The 22953-nt window shown below is 45.4% G+C and overlaps 1 protein-coding gene across 5 annotated transcripts in view; it reads left to right on the top strand.

Moving 5' to 3' along the window:
- MAPK4 (mitogen-activated protein kinase 4) overlaps window positions 1-22953 on the top strand; it is a 129527-nt gene that overhangs the window by 92190 nt on the left and 14384 nt on the right. For all 5 annotated transcript variants that reach the window (XM_040421091.1, XM_040421090.1, XM_040421087.1 and 2 more), the window contains 2 exons: window positions 8221-8365; window positions 22689-22850. In XM_040421091.1, the coding sequence (XP_040277025.1) occupies window positions 8221-8365; window positions 22689-22850 (307 nt within the window). The remainder of the gene's footprint in view (window positions 1-8220; window positions 8366-22688; window positions 22851-22953) is intronic.

Raw genomic sequence — 22953 nt, 5'->3', positions numbered from 1 at the left:
CAGAGTGGCTTGGACCCGCCCTCGGTGCACTTTATTGCTCATTTGCATATGGATTAAAATTAAAAAATCTTCCAGGATGAAGCAATAGATAGCTAAGTGAAAGGTTGAAGGGCTGGATATGTTTTTTTTTTTTTATAGAAGGATAGTTGCTGGTCTCCAGTATGGAAGTGTTGGTTTTAAGGCAAGTTCTTCTTTTGATATATTGTGAGTTGGTCCCTGATCCATCAGCACACTCAGTGTCTACAAGTGCCCTGTGCCCAAAACGCATAATATTACGAGTGCAAACATGTTTACTTGTCCAGTGTTCCTCCATTTGTTATGCAGGAACATCTACGGTCCCATAAGCATTGCCTTTGTTGTCCTGTTCTCTTGGCTGTGGGCACTCAGGGTCCAGTGCCAGCTCGTCTGGACAATGACTGCGGAACAAATATCAGCCAATCTGCATTCATAGAGCATTGTGGTTTGCCCAGCTGGTCACTACGGACACTCTGTGCCCTACAGTCAGCTTTTATTACGCTTTGCACTTGATTGATGAGGTCAGCGTTGGCCCCAGTGGTCCTCACTCCTCACAAACACCCAATTCAACGGCAGCTTAGAAATACTTACTGAAAGCGAATGAAATAAAATCTGCTGGGAATGTGCCGTTCAAGGGCGTCCATGTGAATTCTAACAAGATTTTGCTGCTTTTCTTCTTCACCCTTCAATCAACATGACTATGCTCTGATACCAGTATCGGAGGAACAAGGAGGTTTTGGCCCTTGGTTAAAGGGGTTGTCCGGCCATATATATTGATAGGTCATCAATATCTGATCGGTGGCAGTCTGACACCTGGCACACCCGCCGATCAGCTGCGCTCCATGCGAGTGCCACATCCTGGTCATTACACTATGCTTCGTCTCGTCTGTAGCGACGGCGTAGTGTAATTACAACTCACTTGAATGGAGCGGGAACTTGTATTTCGCTGAAAAGCCGAGCTCGCAGGGAGGATAGGTCATCAATCTATATGGCCGGACAACCCCTTTAAATGGTGCAACATTTTTTTTTCAGCATCATCCTCTTCCCCCATAGTAGCATTGGGTGCAAAATATTAATAATATACTAAAACCACAGTGCGGTACAATGAACGCTAAAACCACAGTGCGGTACAATGAACGCTAAAACCACAGTGCGGTACAATGAACGCTCACACGTGACTGGAAATGATTTTGTGATCTTATTAGGCTACTTTCACACTAGCGTTTCTCATTGACGATCAGTGGTTCAGTTTTGTTGTTATCTTTACAGACAGTTTTATGTCTAAGGCGACCTTCACACTGGATTCAGCAAGAACGCTTCCGTTACTGATAATACAACCGTCTGCATCCGTTATGAACGGATCCGGTTGTATTATCTCTAACATAGCACGCTGCGGTTTGCTTTGAGAACGGAACAGAACGCATTTTGGAGCACTCCGTTCTGTTCTGTTACGTTTTGTCCCCGTTGACAATGAATAGGGACAAAATGGAAGCGTTTTTTTCCGGTATTGAGACCCTGTGACGGATCTCAATACTGGAAAATATTAACGCTAGTGTGAACTAGGCCTTAGTCTAAGGGAGCATTCACACGACCGTGTTTTTCTTCCGTGTCCGTTCCGCGTCCGTTCCGCAATTTTGACGGACAATGCACGGACCCATTCATTTCTATGGGTCCGTGAAAATTGCGGTATGCCTTTTATTCTCATCCGTGTGCTGTCCGTTCCGTGTCCGTTCCTTTTTTTTTAGAACATGTCCTATACTTGGCCGCAAATCACGGTCCGTGGCCCCATAGAAAGTCATTAGGTCCGTGAAAAACGGATAGCACATGGAAATGCATCCGTGTGCCATCCGTTTTTAACGGACCCCTCGACTGAAAACATTCTAGGAAACCCCATTTCAGTCCCATTTCAGTTTTTTTGCGTACCGTGAAAAACGGATGACACACGGAAGCACCACGTCCGTATTATACGGACTTGCGGAACGGAAAAGGAAAGATAACTGAAGACATACGGAACACACGGATCCGTGATTTACGGACCGCAAAACCAACACGGTCGTGTGAATGCTCCCTAAGTGGTGATGTCAGTACAAGATATGGAAGCTATACCTCCAAGGGGTGGCATTGAAGAGCTACCAGACGGATCAGCCAATGGTGCCTGCATTTTCTTGTTATAACAAGGCATAATCCCTGTATAAATGCAATGCTCTACAGCTTTCTAATAGACTTTATTATGTTTCAGTTCCTCAACATTTCCCAGATATGTGTTTGCTGTCAGTGAATGAAACAATTATTGTCTCTATTCAGAGGCAGTAAACCTGTCTATAAGGGCTCTTTCACACTTGCGTTCTTGTCTTCCGGCATAGAGTTCCGTCGTCGGGGCTCTATGCCGGAAGAATCCTGATCAGGATTATCCTAATGCATTCTGAATGGAGAGAAATCCGTTCAGGATGCATCAGGATGTCTTCAGTTCCGGAACGGAACGTTTTTTGGCCGGAGAAAATACCGCAGCATGCTGCGCTTTTTGCTCCGGCCAAAAATCCGGAACACTTGCCGCAAGGCCGGATCCGGAATTAATGCCCATTGAAAGGCATTGATCCGGATCCGGCCTTAAGCTAAACGTCGTTTCGGCGCATTGCCGGACCCGACATTTAGCTTTTTCAGAGTGGTTACCATGGCTGCCGGGACGCTAAAGTCCTGACAGCCATGGTAAGTGTAGCGGGGAGCGGGGGAGCAGTGTACTTACCGTCCGTGCGGCTCCCCGGGCGCTCCAGAGTGACGTCAGGGCGCCCCAAGCTCATGGATCATGTGATCACATGGATCACGTCATCCATGCGCATGGGGCGCTCTGACGTCACTCTGGAGCGCCCGGGGAGCCGCACGGACTGTAAGTATACCGCTCCTCCGCTCCCCACTACTACTATGGCAGCCAGGACTTTAATAGCGTCCTGGGTGCCATAGTAACACTGAACGCATTTGGAAGACGGTTCCGTCTTCAAATGCTTTCAGTACACTTGCGTTTTTCCGGATCCGGCGTGTAATTCCGGCAAGTGGAGTACACGCCGGATCCGGACAACGCAAGTGTGAAAGAGTCCTAACCAGTCCTGCTCTCAGCTGAGAAGTGGATACAATTGTATCCGGTCTAGACAATGCTCTGTGAGCGTCACAGCCTGGACTCCAGACTGATACATTGTAACAAACCAGCACAGCTGTATCCAGTGTAGACAATGCTCTGTGAGGTAAACAGCCGGGACTCCAGACTGATACATTGTAACAAACCAGCACAGCTGTATCCAGTCTAGACAATGCTCTGTGAGCTAAACAGCTGGGACTCCGGACTGATACATTGTAGAAAACTAGCAGAGAGATTTGTGCAGCTGCGGCTGCTGTGTTTAGCTCACAGAGCATTGTCTAGACTGGATACAACTCTGCTTGTTTGCTACAATGTATCAGTATAGATTTCGGACCATTGTCTAGACTGGATACAACTGTCCCCACTTCTCAGCAGGACTGGCTGTGGACAGGATTACTGCCTCTGGAAACAGGAGTGTGAGCCGACCCACAGGAGAAGGCATGAGACGGAGAGGATGGGAGTGGCGGCTGAGGCAACGAGGGTGGTTATAGTCCTCATGGTGGCTGATGCTACTCCAACTCTCCCTCAGGCTGCCCAGGCAGTGAGCGAAGGGGCACAGCCCATCTTCTCCTTGGGGCACATCCTGGTCTTTGGGGGTCCCCCACCTGGTGCTGGCTGGGGCGCCCTTGATGTTAAATGGATGGGTAGCAGAGTGCAAGGCAGGAGAGCAAGGGAAGGCCTAGTGTTTGGATGTGGGGACCAATGACCAGGCTTCCTGGAATATAAGAAATTAAGGGGGTCATTTATTAATGGACCAATTTTAGTTGAAAAAATAGTTACAAGTCTCTTTTTTTTTTTTATACCGGCTGTGTGACAATATTTAGCCGCACGGACGGTTTCACGAACCGCTCACTCCCTTCCGCACCAGTTCTCTGGAATGCCCAACCTGCGGCCCTCCAGCTGTTGCAAAACTACAACTTCCATCATGCCTGGACAGCCTACAGCTACCAGGGCATGTTGGGAGTTGTAATTTTGCAACAGCTGGAGGGCCGCAGGTTGGGCATCCGGTTAATTCCTAACATCCACAGTTTTAAGTGCGCTGTAAAGACGCGCCTCATGGTAGGTGCGGCCCTGCAAGCTGGTGACCGCTTCCTGCCATTTTTTGTGTACTTACCCATTTTTATAAAAGATGGCTGAACCACTGGAAGAAACGAGCACTTTTACCTCTTGTTTCTTCATTCCAATTGTTCGAATGGCGAATTAGTTTGCGACTCTGCAACGACTGATCTTCTCTGTACCTGAATATGTTGCCGCTCTATAAATAAAGATTATTATTATGATCCTAGTGTCAGAAAAGAATGATTTCGCGCCCGGCGCCTGTCACATTTCCCTGATATGATCAGTACAAAGCAAAAAGTAGAATAAAAAAATGTAAAAATGTCCCGCAACGTGATTGTTTTCATTCATTCATTTTCTGCCAGCAAATGAAATCTGCGCTAGAGGACGCCGGAAACATTAGACTAATCCGATAACACTCTGCTGCTCTCGTGCAGCGCCTGATTCAGCAGTGCTAATGATAACCGTCAGCTCGTCATTTGGATCTGTTCCCAGATCGCGCGTTCCACTTGCGCTGCGTGCCGCCGGAGAGACGGGGATTGGAAGGATTGAAATGTCACTACGGCAGGAACGTTAACGCTCTCTATTATGAAATCAGCATTGACCATCTGTGGGGAGAAAGGGAAACAATTGGGGTGGGGGGGGGGAAACTTTTCAGGGGTTTGGGATGAAAATTGTAATATTGCTTTAGTTTTAGAGCAATTTCTTAAAGGGGAAGACACCCTAATTCCTTATATCCTATTAGGGCACATGAACATCTTAGATGGGGTTACCCTACTAGCTTAGATGCCAATCAGTCCCCAAATTTGGGTGATGGAGTGTTTTCTACAGCTTAGGTTCTCAGCATGTGGTAGGTGTACATGCCACATGACTGTACTGGATAATTGCCCTTTGCTTATGCTGCATGGTATATGATTATAGACTTAATTTAGGGTAGATGGGGCTTGGCTTAGGAATGTTAAAGAGGCTTCTTTCTTCCAGAAACAGCGCCACACCTGTCCACAGGTTGTTTGTGGTATTTCAGCTCAGCCCCATGCAGTTCAGTGAGGCTGAGCTGCAGTACCAGTCACAACCTGTGGACAGCTGTGGCGCTTTTTCTGGACTAAAGTAGCCATGTTTTCTTAAAGGAGTAATGTAAAAAATTAAAACCAGACATCATATATAGTACATGACAACCTCTCTCTAACAAAGCTAGAACCAGCCCTGTACCTCCCATGGATCCAGAGATCTCCCCATTAATTGCTGCAATTGCTGTGTTAGATTTATGATTTATTTCAAGCTGTTAGCTCAGGGGGCGTGTCCTTTCTCACGAGGTGTGTCCTTTCTCAGGGGGCGTGTCCTTTCTCATGAGGTGTGTCCTTTCTCAGGGGGAATGTCCTTTCTCATGAGGTGTGTCCTTTCTCAGGGGGCGTGTCCTTTCTCAGGGGGCGTGTCCTATCTGCTGCAGTTGAAGGATGGAACTGAGCATGTGCTTCCGTCTCCGTGAGCAGGACAGAGAAATTACAAAAAAGAGCAAACAGCAGGTGGCGCTGTACAGATAGATTTCAGTGAATAACTCAGTGGCTATAATACATTTTTAATGACATGCAATTGCAAAAGTATTCAGATCCAGGTGCTGGTTTGAAAAATGTAGAATATTTTTCTTGGGGCAACCCCTTTACTCCTTCCAGAAACAGCACCACACCTGTCTACAGGTTGTTTGTGGTATTGCAGCTCAGACCTATTCACTTCGATGGGGCTCAGCTGCAATACCGGACACAACCTGTAGACAAGTGTGGTGCTGTTTCTGGAATAATGTAGCCGTGAATGCAATTCCTCCATATAATACTGAAATAAAAAAATATATCCTCAGGTTGGATCGTTTCATAGACTGACTTCAAGACGACATACTGTACTTCTTACCGGATGGCGGTAGACTTTTCTTTTTGTCATCTGAGACAAAGGTCTCAGATAAGAGGAGGCACAAGATCACCTTCTGTACTTTGCTTGTTTTGCAATGTCTCTGATGTTCAGTGATTTAGAGTTATTAGCTCATTTTACTAAGGGCAAAAATACGGATGACATCCGTGTGCATTCCGTATTTTGCGGAACAGAACAGCTGGCCCTTCATAGAACAGTCCTATCCTTATCCGTAATGTGGACAATAATAGGACATGTTCTATTTTTTTGCAGAACGGAAATACAGAAATACGGAAACGGAAAGCACATGGAGTAACTTCCGTTTTTTTTTGTGGACCCATTGAAATGAATGGTTCTGTATACGGTCCTCAAAAAAAAACGGAATGGAAACGGAATGAAAATACGTTTGTGTGCAAGAATGGCTTTTTCAGTTTTTTGCGGAACGGAATAGTTGACCCATGATAGAACAGTACTTTCCTTGTCTGTTATGCGGACAATAATAGGACATGTTCTATCTTTGAACGGAACGAAAATACGGAAACGGAAGTCATACGGAGTACCTTCCGTTTTTATTTCCGGATCCATTGAAATTATTTTTTCCGTAAACAGTCCGTATACAGAACGCAAAAAAAAGGAACGTAAACGGAAAAAAAACAAAAAACGTTTGTGTGGAGTATAATATAGGATGGAACTCAGGATCAGTACAGGATAAGTAATGTATGTACATAGTGACTCCACCAGCAGAATAGTGAGTGCAGCTCTAGAGTGTAACACAGGATGTAACTCAGGATCAGTACAGGATAAGTAATGTATGTACATAGTGACTTCACCAGAAGAATAGTGAGTGCAGCTCTGGAGTATAATACAGGATGTAACTCAGGATCAGTACAGGATAAGTAATGTATGTGCACAGTGACTCCACCAGCAGAATAGTGAGTGCAGCTCTAGAGTATAATACAGGATGTAACTCAGGATCAGTACAGGATAAGTAATGTATGTACACAGTGACTTCACCAGCAGAATAGTGAGTGCAGCTCTGGAGTTTAATACAGGATGTAACTTCAGGATCAGTAAAGGATAAGTAATGTATGTACACAGTGACCCCACCAGCAGAATAGTGAGTGCAGCTCTGGAGTATAATACAGGATGTAACTCAGGATCAGTACAGGATAAGTAATGTATGTACACAGTGACTCCACCAGCAGAATAGTGAGTGCAGCTCTGGAGTATAATACAGGGTGTAATTTAGGTTCAGTACAGGATAAGTAATGTATGTACACAGTGACTCCACCAGCAGAATAGTGAGTGCAGCTCTGGAGTATAATACAGGATGTAACTCAGGATCAGTACAGGATAAGTAATGTAATGTATGTACACAGTGACTCCACCAGCAGAATAGTGAGTGCAGCTCTGGAGTATAATACAGGGTGTAATTTAGGTTCAGTACAGGATAAGTAATGTATGTACACAGTGACTCCACCAGCAGAATAGTGAGTGCAGCTCTGGAGTATAATACAGGATAAGTTATGTAAAGTATTTATAAACTGGCTCAACTTTTTATTCAGATGAATTCAATATGTAAACCGTAATATAGAATGAGAAAGGACTGTAGGCATAGAGCACTCCCTACTTTATTCAGGCTGCAGAATCTTATTGAGTATCAGTGGTTTCGTTTTTTTGTTATCTTTTTAGGCAGTTTTATGTCTAAGGCTACTTTGACACTAGCGTTTTTTCTGGATCCAGCAGGCTCTCCGGTATGGGAACGCAACTAAACGGAACGGAATGCATTTTGGAGCATTCTGTTCTGTTGAGTTCAATTTTGTCCCCATTGACAAGGAATGGGGACAAAACGGAAGCGTTTTTTTTTCCGGTATTGAGCCCCTATGACGGATCTCAATACTGGGAAAACTAAAACGCTAGTGTGAAAGTAGCCTAATGGAGAGGCCTTGACAATCAAGGTGGGAGGTTCACAGGGGGTTAGACAACACCACCACCTCCTATGAAGACAAATTACCATAGAAAACAGCAGGTGCAGCTTCTGGAGGGCCACACTGTACATTCTATCTTATCTTAAATAAATCCACTTACCCTTTAAATATTTCTATTCCATTTTCTTCCAGGGTTATCTCTCGGAAGGGCTGGTGACAAAGTGGTATCGATCTCCTCGACTTCTCCTCTCACCTAATAACTATACCAAAGCCATTGACATGTGGGCGGCCGGGTGCATATTAGCGGAAATGCTGACGGGGCGGATGCTTTTTGCAGGTGAGTAAATTTATATATAGGTTCATTACAGCTAATCCAGTGCTTTCCTTAAAGGGATTGTCCAGTTCTTTTTATTGATGACCTATCCTCAGGATAGGTCATGAATATCAAATCGGCGGGGGTCAGACACCCGGCACCCCCGCTGATCAGCTGGTTGAAGAGAAGGCGCCCTCTGTGCCAGCGCAGCCTTCTCTTCATTGTTTACCTGCTCGCCGTGGACATCGCAGCAGTGAGCAGTGTAACTACAAGAAGCTGTCCCATTCACTTCTCTGGGACGTCTCCTTCCTATTCAAGTATATACAATATTTTTCACTTTATAAGACGCACCTGATGATAAAACGCACCTAGGTTTTTGAGAAGGAAATTTATAAAACATATATATTTTGAACCAAATGGTGTGCTTTTGGTGGGTTTTGAACTAATGGGGGAATCTGCGGATGACACTGTTATGGGGGATCTGTGGATGACACATTGCTATGAGGGGATCTGTGGATGACACTTATGGGGGATCTGTGGATGACACTGTTATGGGGGATCTGTGGATGACACTGTTATGGGGGATCTGTGGATGACACTATTATGGGGGATCTGTGGATGACACTGTTATGGGGGATCTGTGGATGACACTGTTATGGGGGATCTGTGGATGACACTGTTATGGGGATCTGTGGATGACACTGTTATGGGGGATCTGTGGATGACACTGTTATGAGGGATCTGTGGATGACACTGTTATGGGGGATCTGTGGATGACACTGTTATGGGGGATCTGTGGATGACACTGTTATGGGGGATCTGTGGATGACACTGTTATGGGGGATCTGTGGATGACACTGTTATGGGGGATCTGTGGATGACACTGTTATGGGGGATCTGTGGATGACACTGTTATGGGGGATCTGTGGATGACTCTGTTATGGGGGATCTGTGGATGACTCTGTTATGGGGGATCTGTGGATGACACTGTTATGGGGGATCTGTGGATGACACTTATGAGGGATCTGTGAATGACATGCTGTTATGGAGGATCTGTGGATGAAGCTGTTATGGAGGATCTGTGGATGACACTGTTATGGGGGATCTGTGGATGACACACTATTATGGGGGATCTGTGGATGACACACTATTATGGGGGATCTTTGGATGACACATTATTATGGGGGATCTTTGGATGACACACTATTATGGGGGATCTGTGGATGACACACTGTTATGGGGGATCTGTGGATAACACACTGTTATGGGGTATCTGTGGATGATACACTGTTATGGGGGATCAGCGGGTGACACTGTTATGGGGGATCTGCGGATGACACACTGTTATGGGGGATCTGTGGATAACACTGTTATGGGGGATCTGGGGATGATACACTGTTATGGGGAATCTGTGGATGACACTGTTATGGGGGGATCTGTGGATGACACACTGTTATGGGGAAACTGTGGAGGACACTGTTATGGGGGGATCTGTGGATGACACATAGTTATGAGGGATCTGTGGATGACACTGTTATAGGGGAATCTGTGGATGACACTGTTATGAGGGATGTTCTGTGGATGACACTGTTATGGGGAATCTGTGGATGACACACTGTTAGGGCTCATGCACACGACCGTATGCCCTCCGAGACATACGGTCCGTGAGCGGGCCATATGTCCCGGAGCGGCATACATTGTGCGCATGGGATCGCACAGCATCATAGTTTACTATGATGCTGTGCGCTCCCGTGTGCACGATGTAAGCCGCTCCAGGACATATGGACCGCTCACGGACCGTATGTCTCGGAGGGCATACGGTTGTGTGCATGAGCCCTTATGGAGGATCTGTGGAAGACACTGTTATGGTGGAGTCTGTGGATGACACTGTTATGGGGGAATCTGTGGATGACACTGTCATGGGGAAACTGTGGATAACACACTGTTATGGGGGATCTGTGGATGACACACTGTTATGGGGGATCTGTGGATGACACACTGTTATGGGGGATCTGTGGATGACACACTGTTATGGGGGATCTGTGGATGACACACTGTTATGGGGGATCTGTGGATGACACACTTATGGGGGATCTGTGGATGACAAACTGTTATGGGGGATCTGTGGATGACACTGTTATGGGGGATCTGTGGATGACACACTGTTATGGGGGATCTGTGGATGACACACTGTTATGGGGGATCTGTGGATGACAAACTGTTATGGGGGATCTGTGAATGACAAACTGTTATGGGGGATCTGTGGATGACACAGTGTTATGGGGGATCTGTGGATGACACACTGTTATGGGGGATCTGTGGATGACACACTGTTATGGGGGATCTGTGGATGACAAACTGTTATGGGGGATCTGTGAATGACAAACTGTTATGGGGGATCTGTGGATGACACACTGTTATGGGGGATCTGTGGATGACACTGTTATGGGGGATCTGTGGATGACACACTGTTATGGGGGATCTGTGGATGACACACTGTTATGGGGGATCTGTGGATGACACACTGTTATAGGGGATCTGTGGATAACACACTGTTGGAGGATCTAAGGATGACACTGTTATCAGGACAGTACAGTCAGAAGCTCCATCTCGGGGGAGAGGGAGCCTGGAGGTTGTAAACTGCCGCTGCGGCGGGGCCCGGCGCAGTCACTGAATTTCATTAAGCCGGACTCCGGTCACTCAGTCAGTCACGCTCCGGCCCCGCCCACTTCATTAATGTTTCATTTATTAGATTACGGCTCGTTCACACGAACGTGTGCTACCCGTTGCCGTATTGCGGACCGCATTTGCGAATCCGCAATACACGGGCATCATTCCGCGGCCATTCCGCATCACGGATGCAGAGATGTGGAACGGAAGCACGGAACGGAACACTACGGAACCACTACGGAGTGCTTTCTGGGGTTCTGTTCCATGCTTCCGCACCGCAAAAAGATAGAACTTGCTCTAACTTTTTGCAGAACGGAAGGATCGCGGACCCATTCAAGTGAATGGGTCTGCGATCCCCATGCACCTGCCCCACGGACGGTGCCCATGCATTGCGGACTGCAATTTGCGGTCCACAGCACGGGCTTCACACGTTCGTGTGAACGAGCCCTTAGGCCTCTTACACACGACCGTATGTCTTTTTCAGTATTTTGCGGTCCGCGAAATACGGATGACATCTGTGTGCATTCAGTTTTTTGCAGAATGGAACATCTGGCCCCTAATAGAACAGTCCTATCCTTGTCTGTAATGCGGACAATAATAGGACATGTTCTATCTTTGAACGGAACTGATAAACGGAAATACGGAAACGGAATGCATACAGAGTACCTTCAGTTTTTTTGCGGACCCATTGAAATGAATGGTTCCGTATAAGGGCCATATACGGAACGCAAAAAAACGGAACGGAAACGGGAAAAAAAAACTTTCGTGTGCAAGAGGCCTCAGGGCTTTTTCACACGACCATATGGCTTTTTAAGTGTTTTGCGGGCTGTTTTTAATGGATCCGTTTTTCGTTTCAGTTGTGTTTCCGGTTCCATTCCGTTTTTCCGTTCTATTTTTCCGTATGGCATATACAGTTTACAGTAATTACATAGAAAAAATTGGGCTGGGCATAACATTTCCAATAGATGGTTCCGCAAAAACAGAACGGATACGGAAGACATATGGAGTACATTCCGTACATACAGTTTTTTTTTGCGGACCCATTGACTGAATGGAGCAATGGAACGTGATTTGCGGGCAATAATAGGACATGTTCTATCTTTGAACGGAAAAACGGAAAAACGGAAATACGGAAACGGCCCGTATACGGCCGTAAAAATGTTTGTATGAACGAGCCCTTAGGGCTCATGCACACAACCATATGTATTTTGCGGTCCGCAAAAAAAAACGGATGGCATCCGTGTGCATTCCGTATTTTGCGGAACGGAGCAGCTGGCCCTTCATAGAACAGTACTATCCTGGTCTGTAATGCAGACAATAATAGGACATGTTCTATTGTTTTGCGGAACGGAAATACGGACATACGGAAACGGAATGCACATGGAGTAACTTCCGTTTTTTTGCGGACCCATTAAAGTGAATGGTTCCGCATACAGTCTGCAAAAAATGGAACGGACACGGAAAGAAAATACGTTCGTGTGCATGAGGCCTTAGGGTACTTTCACACTAGCGTTTTTCTTTTCCGGCATAGAGTTCCGTCACAGGGGCTTTATACCAGAAAAGAACTGATCAGTTTTATCCCCATGCATTCTGAATGGAGAGTAATCCGTTCAGGATGCATCAGGATGTCTTCAGTTCAGTCGTTTTGACTGATCAGGCAAAAGATAAAACCGCAGCGTGCTACGGTTTTATCTCCGGCGAAAAAAACTGAAGACTTGCCTGAATGCCGGATCCGGCATTTTTTCCCATAGGAATGTATTAGTGCCGGATTCGGCATTCAAAATACCGGAATGCCGGATCCGTCCTTCCGGCCTGCACATGCGCAGACCGGTAAAAATGTGAAAAAAGATACAAGATGGATCCGTCTGTCCGCATGACAAGCGGAGAGACGGATCCGTCCTTGCAATGCATTTGTGAGACGGATCCGCATCCGGACCATCTCACAAATGCTTTCAGTCAGCGGCAGATCGACGGAACTGCCCGCCAGATCACACTGCCGCAAGTGTGAAAGTAGCCTTTGGCCTTTTGTTGTGTTCCGTTCCGCAAAATGGGGTTCCGTTGTTCCGTGATCCGTGTCCGTTTTTGTTTCCGTGTGTCTTCCTTTATTTTTGGAGGACCACCAGACATAAAGGAAAGTAAAAAAAAGTCTAAGACAAGTTTGCCATGCAAATGATAGGAAAAAAACTGACGCGGATGACAATCTTGTGTGCCTCCACGTTTTTTAGCGGTCCCATTGAATTGAATAGGTCCGCGAACCGTTTTCCGCGAAAAAATTATAGGACAGGTTATATTTTTTTGACGGATAGGAAACACGGATCACGGACGCGGATGGCAAACGGTGCATTAGCCGAGTTTTCAACGGACCCATTGAGAGTCAATGGGTCCGCAGAAAATCACGAAAAACGGCACAACGTACACGGAATAAAACAACGGTCGTGTGCATGAGGCCTTAGTCTGTAGAATTATGTGTTTGTTCTGTTTAGAAATGTAGCTATTTTTTTTTTCTTTTTGATATTAGAAATTTCTTTGGGAGTGGCCATATTGGAGACACACACTTCCTTCCTGTATTGTCTCTATAGACACAGAGTGTGTGCTTTATGGCAGCTGCAATGAATGGCAATCTATGTGATGGAGCATACACGGATGTAACAGGGGTGCTGCATTCAAAGCTCTGTCTATGTGCAAGGTGCACAGTGTTACTGTCCTGAATTATTTAGTCCTCTAGAAGCACAACAGAGCATCCTGTAATGATGAGATGACTCTGCTCATTCTGTCCCAGTTAATACAGAAAACCTAATAAATGAGCACTAGGGTGTGTACTGGCCTATTGTGACTGCTCTTGTGGGCAGTGTGAAGACAGTGCATAGTCACATAAAAATAATTAAAAAAAACAGCAACATAATTTTCTGATAACTTTCCCTTTGCGACCTCCGCCGTACATGTATGGCGGAAGTCATGTCTTTAAACTTGATGCCCACTCGCAAGTGCAGCGGGCCCCATAACCACCCGGTTTCTGCTGTTTCAAACAGCAGAGACCCGCGGCACATGTTTGTGATCAGCCATAAGGTTGATCGCATACATTTCACCCCTCAGATGCCGTGGTCAAATGTGAACACGGCATCTGAGCAGTCCGGAATAGGCAGCTATTAGTGGAATATACCTATACAGGCCACTAGGTGGCAGCACAGTATTGTAATATTGAAAATAAAGGGTTAAATGATGGCTATATAGCCATCAGTGAATACAATGGGCAATCTAATGATTTTTTTTTCAAGGATTAAATTTTTTATTCAGTATTAAAACACAAGAAAAACTATACAAGTGTGGTATACCGGTAGTTGTAATCATACTGACCTGGAAAATGAAGGTAACAGGTAGGGCTGAAACGATTACTCTATTGAATCGAGTAATTCGACACAAAAAAATCATTGATGCTAATTTTTTGCATCGAGGATTCGTTTTTCATGTGACCACGGAGCGGGAGTGAAGCGCTTGCTATTACTCACCGCTCCATGGTCACCTGCCGGCCCGTACCGCTCTGCACTGTATCCTGACACATCATCAGGTCATAGTGCACATAAGCGCGCACTATGACCCGATGCTGTGTGACGTCAGGACGGCAGTGCAGCGCGCAGAGAAGAAGATGGAGATGCTGTGGAGCAGCGCTCCTACAGGAAAGGTAAGTACCGGCGCTGGGGACATGGCTAGGAGGTGGAGCTGGTGGCACTGGGGGGCAAGTTGGTGGCATTGGGGGGTCAAGCTGGTGGCACTGGGGGGCAAGTTGGTGGCACTGGGGGGGCAAGTTGGTGGCACTGGGAGGCAGCTGGTGGCACTGAGAGGCAGCTGGTGGCACTGGGAGGCAGCTGGTGGCACTGGGAGGCAGCTGGTGGCACTGGGGGGCAAGCTGGGGGCAGCTGGTGGCACTGGGGGGGGGAGCTGGTGGCACTGGGGGGCAAGATGGTGTCACTGGGGGGAAGCTGATGGCACTGGAGTGGCAGCTGGTGGCACTAGGGGGCAGCTGGTGGCACTGGGAGGGAATCTGGTAGCACGGGAGGGCAGCTGATGGCACTGAGGGGGCAGCTGATGGCACTGGATGGCAGCTGATGGCACTGAGGGGGCAGCTGGTGGCACTGAGGGGGCAGCTGATGGCACTGAGGGGGCAGCTGATGGCACTGGGGTGGCAGCTGATGGCACTGGAGTGGCAGCTGATGGCACTGGGGTGGCAGCTGGTGGCACGGGGGGGAAGCTGATGGTACTGGGGGGGAAGCTGATGGCACTGGGGAGAAGCTGATGGTACTGGGGGGGAAGCTGATGGCACGGAGGGGGCAGCTGATGGCACGGAGGGGGCTGATGAGTTTTTATAAAGAAAAACATTCTTTTAATTAGTTTTTTGTTATTAGAGTACTCAATTAATCATTGGATTAATCAATAGAATACTCGATTACAAAAATAGTCGATAGCTGCAGCACTAGTAACAGGTTTTACCGCATAGTGAATTCCGTTAAAAATAAATAAAAATAAGCCCTCATAAGGCTATGTGAAAGGAAAAATAAAAAAGTTATGACTCTAGGAAGGCGGATAGTGAAAAAGGATGAATTTAAATTAAATGCTATGTACACTTTTGGGGGCAATTCTTTTTTTACTATTGCATCATACTCATTTTGAGCTAAAAATCACTTTGTCAATTGGTCTTTATTAAAAATGTTGAGCCCTTTTCTCTGTACAACCTTGAGATTCTCTAGTAGCGGACTGTCTGTCTTCACTCTGTTCCATCAGGCAGCTCAGCTGACGGCTCCTTATCCCTGATCTCTGACCTCCTAAACACTTATTATAGCTCAATCCTTATCTTACTGATAACAATGTGGCTTAAATAAAGGTCCCTTTACATGAGGTGATGATGAGTACGATTGAGCCACAAACGAGTCGTTTCTTGGTGTAGTGAACAATTACCTTTAGACGCGCCATTTTTTGGTAATCGTAATTTCGATCGCATATTCCATAGTTTGTAAAGCAGACAGTTGCATTGTGTTTCATGGTGTTGTGCATAAATGAATCGTTTGTTATCGTGCGTGCGGTGAACGATTCCTGTTTACAGGCATGAAATCGTCAATGATTTTTGTGCCCAAACAAATGATGAAACCAAAGAGAAATCCACCAATTGTTGGTTGTCGCTCTATTGTTCATTGTTTTTACACTGCTTGATAATCGTGCAGTTTCACTCAATTTAATGATAATTTACATGATAATCGTCTCGTGTTTAAGGTACCTTCAATGTTTATGACCTTTTAGTAATTTTGAGATAAAGGTTATTAGCAGGGGTGCACCTAACCTTTCTGCTGCATAAGGCAAAAATTAAAATAGCACATCCCCCCCCCCTTCCTTCCCCAATCCCTATACCAAATACTCAAACTAACCCCTTCCCTCCTAACATTACATAGATCACTACAGAACATACAGGGTAATACAGCGCCACATACTTCTTACATCCAGTGATGTCTCCTCTGATGTAGATCTTCTGTCCTCATCTTCTCTATTCAGACCAGACCGCCATGATGATTTCTTTCAGCCATCTCTTGTCTCTGCAGTTTGACAGACATCTTAGTTTCCTACTTTTTCATCATCCTCCCACCTTCTGGACAAATCATCATGCCACCCCCAATACTGTGCCCGCTGTGCTCCCCAATATTATACTGCAGAAAGAGATTAACTTCTTGATAATACTAGTACCATGCAGATAGTGCCTTCTTCAATAATTTTTGGCACACAGTGTCCTAAAAAATAATTATGCCCAGCAAATAGTGTCCCCGATACTAATAGTGTAAACATAATGTCCCCCAAAAATAATTGTGGTAAGCTGATACTGTACCAGGGTGCCCCCACAGTAATAGTGCTCCCCAAAGTCCGACCAATAGTAATAATTCTCTGCCAGAGAGCACTTGGTAGTAATAGTGCTCCTACAGGACCCCAACATGTCTGCACTGTGCCCCAGAAATAATAATGCTCCCATAGTGCCCATATTAGTAATCATGTTCCACATAGTGGTAATAATTCTCCTTCGAATGTAACAGTAGAAAAATGAGTAAAATGAGCACCAGTACAGAAAATGCCCCCTTATAATGTGCACTAGTACAAAAATGTCCCTGTTCTGTGTGCCCCTCTTAGTGCCTCCAGTTGAGCTAATGTCCCCATAGTGCCCTCATAATGTGTGTCAGTATAACATAACCCTATAAAATGCCAACATATTGCTCATCTCCCCCTTTCCCCATAGTGCCCCCCATAATGTGCCAATATAAAATACCCCTATATAATGCCCCGGTAAGTACCCCCATAGTGCTCCTCTCCGCCCTTGCCCATAGTGTCCCCATAATGTGCCAGTATAAAATACCCTTATATAGTGCCCGCAGTAGATGCCCCCTTAGTGCTGTTTTCCCCCCTCCTCCATAGTGCCCCCATAATATGCCAGTATAAAATGGCCCTATATTGTGCCCCAGTAGATGCCCTCAGTGTCCCCCATAATGTGTGCCAGTATAAAATGGCCCTATATAGTGCCCCCAGTAGATGCCCCCATAGTGTTCCCCATAATATATGCCAGTATAAGATGCCCCCATAGCGTCTGCCAGTATAAATGCCCCTTCTTAGTGCCCTTAGTTGATGCCTCCATAGTGCTTCTGTCCTCCATTCCTCATAGTGCCCCCCATAATGTGCCAGTTAAAATGCCCCTTCTAAGTGCCCCTAGATGCCCCCATATCGCTCCTCTCCTGCATTGTGCCAAATAAAAAAAATAAACACTAATACTTGCCTCTATGCTTCTGGCAGTAATGCGATGTGTCCCACGCTGTATGCTGCCCGGCTCTGGTGGCGCGATGATAATGACGTCATTGCGCCGCCTGTGTCAGGCCTCTGATAGGCTTCAGGCCTACAGCCTATCAGAGGAACAGGAAAGAGAGACGCCTCTCCCCTGCCCCGCGATAGCATCCAGAGGTATCACTGTCCTGAGGACGGCGATACTGTTGCATATACAGGGAGTGCAGAATTATTAGGCAAGTTGTATTTTTGAGGATTAATTTTATTATTGAACAACAACCATGTTCTCAATGAACCCAAAAAACTCATTAATATCAAAGCTGAATATTTTTGGAAGTAGTTTTTAGTTTGTTTTTAGTTTTAGCTATTTTAGGGGGATATCTGTGTGTGCAGGTGACTATTACTGTGCATAATTAGTAGGGAACTTAACAAAAAACAAATATATACCCATTTCAATTATTTATTTTTACCAGTGAAACCAATATAACATCTCAACATTCACAAATATACATTTCTGACATTCAAAAACAAAACAAAAACAAATCAGTGACCAATATAGCCACCTTTCTTTGCAAGGACACTCAAAAGCCTGGCATCCATGGATTCTGTCAGTGTTTTGATCTGTTCACCATCAACATTGCGTGCAGCAGCAACCACAGCCTCCCAGACACTGTTCAGAGAGGTGTACTGTTTTCCCTCCTTGTAAATCTCACATTTGATGATGGACCACAGGTTCTCAATGGGGTTCAGATCAGGTGAACAAGGAGGCCATGTCATTAGATTTTTTTTTTTTTATTACCCTTTCTTGCCAGCCACGCTGTGGAGTACTTGGACGCATGTGATGGAGCATTGTCCTGCATGAAAATCATGTTTTTCTTGAAGGATGCAGACTTCTTCCTGTACCACTGCTTGAAGAAGGTGTCTTCCAGAAACTGGCAGTAGGACTGGGAGTTGAGCTTGACTCCATCCTCAACCCGAAAAGGCCCCACAAGCTCATCTTTGATGATACCAGCCCAAACCAGTACTCCACCTTGCTGGCGTCTGAGTCGGACTGGAGCTCTCTGCCCTTTACCAATCCAGCCACGGGCCCATCCATCTGGCCCATCAAGACTCACTCTCATTTCATCAGTCCATAAAACCTTAGAAAAATCAGTCTTGAGATATTTCTTGGCCCAGTCTTGACGTTTCAGCTTGTGTGTCTTGTTCAGTGGTGGTCGTCTTTCAGCCTTTCTTACCTTGGCCATGTCTCTGAGTATTGCACACCTTGTGCTTTTGGGCACTCCAGTGATGTTGCAGCTCTGAAATATGGCCAAACTGGTGGCAAGTGGCATCTTGGCAGCTGCACGCTTGACTTTTCTCAGTTCATGGGCAGTTATTTTGCGCCTTGGTTTTTCCACACGCTTCTTGCGACCCTGTTGACTATTTTGAATGAAACGCTTGATTGTTCGATGATCACGCCTCAGAAGCTTTGCAATTTTAAGAGTGCTGCATCCCTCTGCAAGATATCTCACTATTTTTGACTTTTCTGAGCCTGTCAAGTCCTTCTTTTGACCCATTTTGCCAAAGGAAAGGAAGTTGCCTAATAATTATGCACACCTGATATAGGGTGTTGATGTCATTAGACCACACCCCTTCTCATTACAGAGATGCACATCACCTAATATGCTTAATTGGTAGTAGGCTTTCGAGCCTATACAGCTTGGAGTAAGACAACATGCATAAAGAGGATGATGTGGTCAAAATACTCATTTGCCTAATAATTCTGTACACAGTGTAGAGAGATGAGCGCTTCCACAATGGAAGCGCTCATTTCCCAAGGCCCTGCCTAGGCCACCGCCCCCCACTTATCTCCAGGGCAGCACCGCCCGAGCCAATCGACTCACCTTGCCTAATTGGCGGTGTACATAGCCTTTAAATCACTCAAGAAATGCAGTGATTGGAAATGGAGATCATGGCGACCACAACTTCCCACCTCCAGCAGCAGGGATATGCCTGGGGAGGGGGAGTAGGAGGACCCCTCCCCAAACTGAATGTGCGGTTTTGTGTGGAGTTTCCCTTTAGAAGAAGATGTTTGCACTGTAGGATCTGTTTGAGTTGAGCTCTAACTTTCATGTGAATCCGTGGTCCCTGCAGATTTCACCACCGATTCCAGCGTTTTCTTTTTTTATTGCGGCGAATCGTTAAGTAAGCCTCGCATAGCTTGCTTTCCTAATTGCCATGCCGCACATCGTTTGCCACAGCAGGATAATTAAGTCCCACATGACTCGAGCTGAAAGAAGGGAACACGGATGTGAATTTTTTACATCTACTCACCAGTGATGCCCGAACCAGACGTCTTCCTATTCTTAACCCTCAAGTGTTCAAAGGATAAAAAAAATTAGTATCAATGACGCCACCCAGTGTGTAAAAAACTAGGGAGCGTCTCATCCATACAGCCCCCTTTAAATTGAAGGTGAGCCCCCCTTCAGCTGATCACCACCTGTCGGGGTTTAGATACCTTATGTGCTGAGGGAAGCTGTTTGGCAGTAGCTTTTTTCTTTGCCATGGCACCGTACTGGCCATTCAAATAAAATCGGTGACCTCTGGAGCCGTGGAGCCACTGGTTGGTGGATCTGTCTAGCTAATAAATGGGAAACCCTCCTTGACATATGCTGTGACCCCTTTAGGGTATTAGCCCCTTATGTATGGAGCTGGCTGCTGCGGTGAGCCCGCTGCAAACATGACAGGTGCCGGCAGTGTAATACAGCAGGCACCAGGCCACAATGACGGGGAACGGCGATCACGCCGAACCCAGTCGTTTAACCCCTTTAAATGCCGCGATCAACACAGCGGCATCTGTGAGGTTAGGCAGAAGGATGCGGCTACCTCTGCCCTCCGATCAGAGCCCCGGCAGTGTGGGGCTCCGATCAGTTAACATGGCAGACTGGATGCGTGTCAAAATCCTATTCACCCTAATAGAATCTCTATTAGGGTGAATGGGACAGGGAATCAAAAAATCCCTAGTTTTAGCCCCCTAAAGGGGTTAAATGTTATTACTATTAAAAAATAAATAAATAAATAAACATATCAATGTCTGAAAGTGTCTTAACTATTAAAATATTAAAAATAAATTCCTGTGTGGTGAACGCTGTAACAGAAGAAAATGAAAAACAAATAATTTGCTGTTTTTTTGTCACCTTTCCCCCAAAACAAAAAAAAACTATACAAGTTTGGTATCACCGTAATAGTATTGAGCTTCAGAATAAGGCCATCATGTAATTTTTAGCGTACAGTGAATGCCGTGATGTCAAAACTCCAAAAACCTTGGCAAAATAGTTTTGTTTTTTTTCCTTCAATTTAATCCCACAAAGATTTTTTTTTCCTATTTTTCAATAACAGACATCATAAATTAAATGGTGCCCTTAAAAAATACAACTTATCCCACAAATGATAAATCTTCATATGGCTTATATGAACGGAAAATTAAAAAAATTATGTCTATTGGAACATAGGGAAGAAAGATAAAAACCAAAAATGGGCCCGGTACTTAAGGGGTTTAAAGATTATATAGTTGAGTCTCATACTGGATAGGGATGGACTAAGGGGTGTGCTACAGTATAGTTACACAGGCTGCCCCTGCTGTAGGGGTATTACCACCATAAGTCTTAAAGGAAATGTGTCACCAATTTTTTTTTCCTGCCAGTTAAAACCAGAAAACGACACACATTCTTTTTTTTTTTCTAATCTGTTTTTATTTTCTGATTGCAAATTTATTTATTCTATTTCCTGAACATGATTATGGGGGCGGCCATCTTGCCTGAGCTGTTCTTAACAGCATTTACACAGCATTAAGAAAATTGCTTTACAGCAGCCCCATGGTCCATAGACACAATGGTCAGGAGGGGACCTCAGTGACTTCTATGGGAGAGTTTTCTAGGCATGATCTGTGACCTGTGCAGAGGTCATTGTACAGGGAAAGACTAGGATTTGACGATCGCCTATTGTGAATGGCTCCTGTCTTATCTATACACAGAGGTGATATCATTATAGGCAGGATTAGAATGACAGATAGGCAGATAACTGCAGTAAAGTGATCTGTACAGACCAATTATTAGACATAGTGGCTAGTGCGAAAACTGCAGGATATAATCTTTTTTGTTTAAACATAGATATTGACATGGAAAATAAAAAATAACATCATCAAAAATTCTTTAAAAATATGTTAAACATAAAAACATGGATCATTTTCTGATGACACATTCCCTTTAAATGTATAGCAGTATTATTTAGACATTATATAGCCCTTAGGATAGGTCATCAATACCAGTTCGGTAGAGGTCCGACGCCCGACACCCCCACTGATCAGTTGTTCTCTGTACTGGAATTACCACCCAGAATGGTGTCGGAAGCAGAGAGCTCTATTCTCCGTGTAGTGGCCGTGCTGGGTCACTGCAGCTCGGCTGCCATTCCAGTGAAAGGACCCCACTGGTCTGATATTGATGACCTCTCCTGAGGAAAAGTCATCAAATTCTGGAGCCCTTAAAATGCCTTTTAGATGCATTAGATGAATGTTGTCCAAACCTGCCGAGATGGGTTACACATGTTCATGAATTCATCATGCTTAGCCCTTTTGTGTACAAGAGAGATGGGCCACCATGAGAGAAGTCTGGAAGCGTTTTTTTTTTTTCCCTCTCCCTATTGAGAACACACGCATGACGAAGCCGAGGCATGACGAAGCCGAGGCAAGTGTATGGGGTGTAACAGAAATAACTGTTGGTTGAACGAGTGTTCAGCAGATATTGAAGGTGTATGGCCAGCCACAGATCTACTGTGGAATGGTATCGAAGACTCCCATTGAATTATTGATAACTGTATGTTCTCTGTGCTCTTCCAGGTAGTCATGAACTGGAGCAGATGCAACAGATTTTGGACACAATTCCCGTCATTCACAAAGAAGACAAGGAAGAGCTGCTGAAAGTGATGCCATCATTTGTCAACTCCAACTGGAAAGTCAAGAGGCCACTGAGGAAACTTCTGCCAGAGATGAACCTGGAAGGTGAGGGTCTTTTGGTTATCGGGTCAACATACTCTAGATGTTCATCCACCAATAGATCAGACACAAGACACCTCAACTTCTTATTCAATCATCTTGTTAATTA

Source organism: Bufo bufo, chromosome 2 (genome assembly GCF_905171765.1).
Source record: "Bufo bufo chromosome 2, aBufBuf1.1, whole genome shotgun sequence".
NCBI lineage: Eukaryota > Metazoa > Chordata > Amphibia > Anura > Bufonidae > Bufo > Bufo bufo.
This window is presented reverse-complemented; position numbering and strand designations above follow the sequence as displayed.